Source organism: Podarcis vaucheri (genome assembly GCF_965113315.1).
Source record: "Podarcis vaucheri genome assembly, chromosome: 17".
Lineage (NCBI taxonomy): Eukaryota > Metazoa > Chordata > Lepidosauria > Squamata > Lacertidae > Podarcis > Podarcis vaucheri.
Window position 1 is genome coordinate 9,024,169 of NC_138755.1, and position 6,801 is coordinate 9,030,969.

Below are 6,801 nucleotides of genomic sequence, written 5' to 3' on the forward strand. Positions count from 1 at the left end.
TGTGATTCTATGATGCAGCATAATTCCCAGTTCTTGGTTTGAAAACAGATAGCTGCTTCCACCGGCCAATGTAGCTGGGGAACAATTACTGAAGGAATTCAACCCTTTGGTCAGAATCTATGGCAGAGCATCATCCCATTGAGATGGTGGGTGATGATTTCTTGAAACAAATGTCCAAGAGGCAGGAAAGGGATAGTAATGTTTTAGGGAAGTAAAACGTGATAAGCTAAGAGAAGTGCTTTGCTGGTATTCAGCAAAGTAGATCTGAGGAGCCAGAACAATTGTTTGCTGTGAAGCCTGTAGTATTTATACCCTCATAATCAAAAGCTTCAGACAAACTGAACAATTGATTGCCATTGCTCACTTCCGACTATATTTAGATGCTTTCTGGAGAGTCAGGATGAAGTGAGTCCCAACCCAGATAGCGTTTTCTTTTGTGGAGACATGCAGTGATAGTCACTGATTACGTTTAAACTTGAACAATAGGCTCATCTCCTATTTTTGTATCTCCTTGATTAAAATGCCAAAGGTCACGTTCCATGCATATATGTGACTTCCAGTCTTGGGTCCAATGAGGTGATTGGTTTAACTCCTCCAGCCCCCTTTGCCATCAGGTCTCAAGCAACCTCCTTGCAGACGGAATCAAACGGAAAACATGGTTAAAGCCATATTGTACACAAAAGTGCAAGGCTGCTGCCGTGCTACAGTTTGCGGTGGCCACACCAACTCCAGTGTGGTGTCAGAACAGCAGGGAGGCAAGGGGGGGGAGCAGCCCAGGTTGCAGGCAGCCCCCCAGGTGAGCTGCTTAAAGGAGGGCGAAAGGCTACATTAAAAAGGCTGCAGTGGGGTTTGTGGTGGGGTTCAGAGAGCAGTTTGGAGTTAAAAGGCCTTGGGCTTAGGGGCAAACTGAGGAGAGGAGAGGTTTGGGCAAGTTATGAAGGGATAGGCAAGGGGGTGGGTGGCATCTAAAGGGGGAGGGCTTGGCCAGGTGTGGGGGGAGTGGGGATGGCAAAAGGGGGCCGGCAAGCGGAGCAAACAGGGGTGCAACCCCTAGTGATAACATACAGGAATATTGGGATGGAGTGCTTTCTAGTCCGTCCACAGTATAGCAGATCTGTGTACAAGGTACCATACTTTTCCGTGTATAAGATGCCCCCTATTTTGGGGGACTCCGATTTAAGAAAATGGGGGGAGATGGCAGCACAGAGTTGTTGAGCTTTTGGGGGGGTTGCTGAAAATCTCTCACCTGCACTCATCGCAAAATCCGCCTCTCATCTGTCCCCTCGCTGGCACAAGCTGCCAATTGCTTGCCCAATTGCTGCAGCGTCAGCCAGTCAACACCACCCATTGACGCAGCAACCAATAACACGCACAATAGCTGTTAACAGCCGCGGCAGCAACCCATCAAACATCCACCCTATGCGCTACCCATGTATAAGACTACCCCCATTTTTTAGCATGCTTTTAAAAGGAAAAAAACTAGTCTTATACATGGAGAAGTACGGTATTTTATTTACTTATTCCTGAATTGGGCCAAAGGCACAATTTCCCTTGTATAAAAATTGTATAATTTGTATAATAGGTGACGGTCTGTTATTGGTTATCAAAAATAAGCACAGGATATATAGTTGCCTATGAATAAATCCCAATGAAAAGTTCCTAAAATTTTATTTATTTATAAATGTGTGTGTGTTTAATCATATATATATATATATATATATATGCAGGTTTTGGTGTCTTCGGGTGTCTTCCCGTGTAAGAGTCGGGGTGTCTGTGCGACGTTTCGACGAGGTCTCACTCGTCATCTTCAGGCTGGTGCCGAAAGCACCAGCCTGAAGATGACGAGTGAGACCTCGTCGAAACGTCGCACAGACACCCCGACTCTTACACGGGAAGACACCCGAAGACACCAAAACCTGCATTCCTGTACCCGTGAAAATCTACGAAAGCATATATATATATATATATATATATATATATATATATATATATACACACACACACACACACACATAATCTTATATATATATATTCATATATATATATTATTTTGACAAAGTAATAATCATAAATAAATAAGAATAAAAATGTGCACCCTACCACGAGACCATTCCATTGTAACTATCCAGCCTCCCAAAATTTCAACACCTCTTGCGATGGTTCGACCCCTTTCCATTTTAACAGTACAAATTCTACAAACACCTTCCATATCTCCTCAGAATCATTTCTCCTGCATATTCCCCATCTTACTTTAATAGCACGTGTCACTTTATCATTAGTGTGTTTAATCTTAACCATGCTGAAGTGCAGGCTTTCAGAAAAGGAATTCTGCCTTTCCTGCAGCAATCTCTTTGCACCCCGTGCTGAATTCTGAAATGGTGATCCTGGCTGAGTGTGGTTGTGGTTGTTGTTGTGGTTGTTTTCTAACCTTCTGCTTCGCACTCCTCCCGGCAGCATACTATGAAAGTGATCACCTCAGAGAAGCCTCCATTTCGGTACCAAACCAATAGCCTCTACACGCCCATCACCACCCTCAAGCACGCTGACCCCAGTGGGAACTTGCCCCTCAACGCCTTCCATCAGATGATCTTCCAGCACGACCGGCTCTTCAAAGCCAGCCTCAGCCTCCTCAAAATGCTCCAGTGGAGGAAGAGGCGGGACATGGAGCACAGCAGGTCCCCCTGAGAGGAAGCGGCTGACCCGCCTCGGAGCCTCTCACTTCCACAGCCCACTCGCAGGCTTTCTAGAGAGTTTAGCATTGAATCCTGGGCGGCATTATACTCCCTAGATGCCGGGGCAGCCCTACTATGAGGCAAAGTGAGGCAGCCCTTGCCTCAGGCGCCAGATTCTGGGTGTCTCATGGAGGCAAAGTCTGATCCATTGGGTACCATCGACTGGGGAGGTGATTCGCTCTGATAGTTCACGTTCTTTTCGGTTTCGATTCTGCTGCATTCCTGTCAGTTCACGAGAGGAAGGTGCCATTACGTTCTGTAGGGTTTGTTGTCGTCTTTGCCCTTGAGCACCAGAATTCCTGAGCTGGGAAATTATTGGCTGCCGCTGAGGTCTTGCAAGTCTCCTCACAGAAGCGGGCAAGGAAACCCAGCCTTCTGCTGCAGGAGAGCGTCCCAACATCCAGCACAGGACCTGCCTCAGCATCATGTCCTCTCTGAACATTTAAGAATCTCATTACCAGAAGTAGCCTGAAATGTCATCTAGTCTAACCGAGGCAAGCAGCAGGATTTGGTTAGATTATGCATTTTATTTATGCTTTTCACAGGCTTGAATTTTAAGGATCAAAGAGAAAGGAGGTACCAAGCCCTCATAGGCCATCGAATAACTTGGGAAAGGGCCAATTCCTCCACTTTCTATGTTCCAGTAGCCTATGCTCTGTTCTCCACCAGGATAGACAACATGTTGCCCATGTTGTCGGTCTCCCATCAGCCTCTGCAAGCATAACCAGTAGTTGCTGATGATTGGAGTTGTAGTGCAACCACATCTACAGGGCACAACATTGTCTGCTCGTTTTTCACACTATGTACAGCAGTCTTCCCCGACCTGATGTTCTCCAGATGTTTTGATTACAACTCCCAGCACCAGCAGAGGGTTGCAACCAAAACATCTAGAGAACATCAGGTTGGGGGCGTCTGCTTTAGAGCTGGGGAAGCTGTCGGCCTCCAAATATTGTGGAACTGCCAGCTCCCCATCATCCCTAAGCCTTGGCACAAAGCTGGCTGGGTCTCAGGAGTTGGATTTGGTTGCCCACAGGTTCTCCTGCCCTGGCATTCTGGAGCCAGGTAGCATTCTGGAGCCCATACCCCTTTAGCCCTGCAAGTAGGATTGTCATATATTTTTTTCATCTTCCCTTATGTAAAATAAGAAAATTAATACTCTGCACATAGTAAACTGGCATGTCAGTCAAGGGTTTTAGCAGAGCAGTCTGCTGATATGCTAGCTTACTGCATGCAGGGAGATTTATAGGAGCGAGAGAATTACCAGCGCTATACAAAGCCAGACTATCTGATCGTCTAGCCCACTACTCTGATAGCTGGCCCTGGCTTATGCTGACTTCCCACCACCTACTACTTGAAGCTTTTAACTGGAGATGCCAGAAACTGGGGACCTTCTCCGTGCAAAACAGGTGCTTCGCTTCTGAGCTTTGCCACCTCCCCTTCATTAAAAACATGGCCCTTACCACATCTGTAATCCAAAGTGGATTTGCCCAGAATGCAATCACACCTGTCTTATCTCATTCTGCCTAATGGAGGGACCAACTTGAGGACAAGCAGGAATATAACCAGGAATCTGGACTTCTACCTGACTGACCTCCCCTTAGGATTCCTGCTGGAGATGTCAAGCGACTCTTGGCAGTCTTGGACCAGCTCTCAGGTCAGGGCTGGGGGGAGCTGTGGCCTTCCAGATGTTGGTGAACCACATCTCCTGCCCTTGACCATTGACCATGCTGACTGGGGCTGATGGAAGTCGAAGACCAACGAAACCTGGAGCACCACAGTCTCTCCATCACTGATCTAGAGCAACCCTCAGAATGGAGAAGCCGTCATAAGAACAAGACTATGAAGCAGCTTTTAAGGCTGAAAAAGAAATTGCAATTCCAGTTTTATTTTCTTAATGTAACCAGGAGGAGGAGGAAAACTGAGGGAGGCATTGGGGTGAAAGCAGAAATAGGAATCCTTTTTTTAAAAAAAGGATGAGGAAGAGAAAATGCTCTTGCTTCTTGGACCAACCATGACTGAATACAGGGGGACGGGAGAACAATGATAGGAAAAGATGCTGACATTCCACTAGCTTAAATAAACCAAGCGGTCGTTCGGGCAGCACTACATCTTAGAAGGCATCAACAGAAGAGCATTTTCTGCAACATTGCAAAGAATGGCAAAGCACACTTCTCAGATTGTCTGGCTTGGGTAGTCTAGTATGGGGATTGTTGAGAGTGCTAGATTTGGGGCAGAGGGCCCGGGGTTCAAACCTGTGCTCTGCCATGGAGTTATCTGGGTCTCCTTCAGCCAGTCACTGTCAGTCAAACCCACCTTGAAGGCTTAATTGTGAGGACAAAATGGGAGAGAGTTACCTGTTCTGGTCTGAGTCTTGTGGATGAAGAGTAGGATTAAAATATAATAATTAAAATATCCTAAGTAGAACTGCCCCTTTTCTGTGTCTTTTTTTACATACATCCTATATCCAAATCTCTATCAGTGTGGGTGGAACAGGGGTTTCCAACCCACAAGGGAGTGGACCAGTTAGGTAATTTAGGTATATTCTTGAGGCGGGGTTTGTGTGAGAGAGAGATTCAGGAGAGAATCCTGTTTCCAAATCCAAATGATCTTCCAATTTAGGGACACTGGCTGGTTTTATTGAGAAACTGTCTAATAGCACCATCTTGTGCACCTTTACTCAGAATTAAGTCCTATTAAGTTATTTGGGGCTTACTTCCTGGTAAGTGTCTAGGATTGGTGCCTGAGTTGTGCACATTCCACCATGCAGTAGTCTGTTAAATAAATACTTTTGTACAGGAATTGGCTGCTTTGATACCTATTTGTGTCTTGGTTGATTAGTAGTCATTGTTTATTGGTTTGCTATATTTCCTGTAAATTCCACCAAAGAACTTAATGGGGGAGGGGGCTTGATTGTGGGGAGGGAAGAGAAATGTTAATTGTGTGCTTCACAACCAAAGGAACATATATGGCTGTCTAAAGTGTGTGGATTGGGGAGAGACCATTACTTTCTGAATCCATGTGTGGAAGACTCACAGCTGGCAGATCATTCTGCCAACTCCTGTTATTTTGGGGTTTTGCAAGAGTGACCAACAGAGTATGAGAACGATCGCAGATTCTTGTGGCACCTGAAGGCACTAACACATTGATTAGGGCAGAAGCTTTCACAGGCCCACCTTGTCAGAAGATGTATCTGTTAAAGATCTTTAGCGCATTCAAGGAATCGAATCCCTCCTGCAAAACATCTGGAGCAGCAAACTGCAGCTTGGAGACCAGACCACCATTTCTATCTGCCACCCCATTCCTCCCCAGGTCTTCCTGCCCTGCTGTCACACTAACAACCTTCCAATCTATCCTTTCGTTTTAAAGAGGCATTTTGGGTGGCTGGATTTGAGAATGTAGCAATGTAAGGGTCCCATTTTTTAAATTTTTATTTTGCATATCCACTTGCTGAGCTGCTGGGGTAAAAGGAGGACACAAATTCTAAAGTTGCTTCGAGTGATAACATTATTTATTTATTTATTTAATTTCTATACTGCCCTATACCTGAAGGTCTTAGGACGGTTCACATAAAATATTAAATACTGTATTTTTTGCTCTATAAGACTCACTTTTTCCCTCCTAAAAAGTAAGGGGAAATGTGTGTGCGTCTTATGGAGCGAATGCAGGCTGCGCGGCTATCGCAGAAGCCAGAACAGTGAGAGGGATTGCTGCTTTCGCTGCGCAGCGATCCCTCTTGCTGTTCTGGCTTCTGGGATTCAGAATATTTTTTTCTTGTTTTCTTCCTCCAAAAACTAGGTGCGTCTTGTGGTCTGGTGTGTCTTATAGAGCAAAAAATACAGTGCATAAAATCAAAACAAAAACAACAACCCAATTAAAAAAAACCAAAAGGAGCCAGAATTTTAAAAAGGGTATAGGATGTAGATTAAGTCATTCAAAGGCCTGGTTAAAAAGGACCTATGGCCAAACTATCACAGAAAAGCCTTTTTTAATAGACATTTGTTTTGTGTTGGGGTGGCCTGTACTTCATCCAATAGGCCATAGGAATATGTAGTAATACAGGGCTCACGTG

General features: G+C 45.2%; 1 protein-coding gene across 2 annotated transcripts in view; it reads left to right on the forward strand.

The window, feature by feature from the left end:
- The window catches only part of LOC309522289 (retinol dehydrogenase 8-like), a 30,230-nt gene extending 24,699 nt beyond the window's left edge, over positions 1-5,531 (forward strand). For both annotated transcript variants that reach the window (XM_082205540.1, XM_082205539.1), the window contains exon 7: positions 2,455-5,531. In XM_082205540.1, coding sequence (XP_082061666.1) covers positions 2,455-2,685 — 231 coding nt within the window. In that variant the 3' untranslated portion in view covers positions 2,686-5,531. The remainder of the gene's footprint in view (positions 1-2,454) is intronic.
- Positions 5,532-6,801: the final 1,270 nt, after the last annotated feature.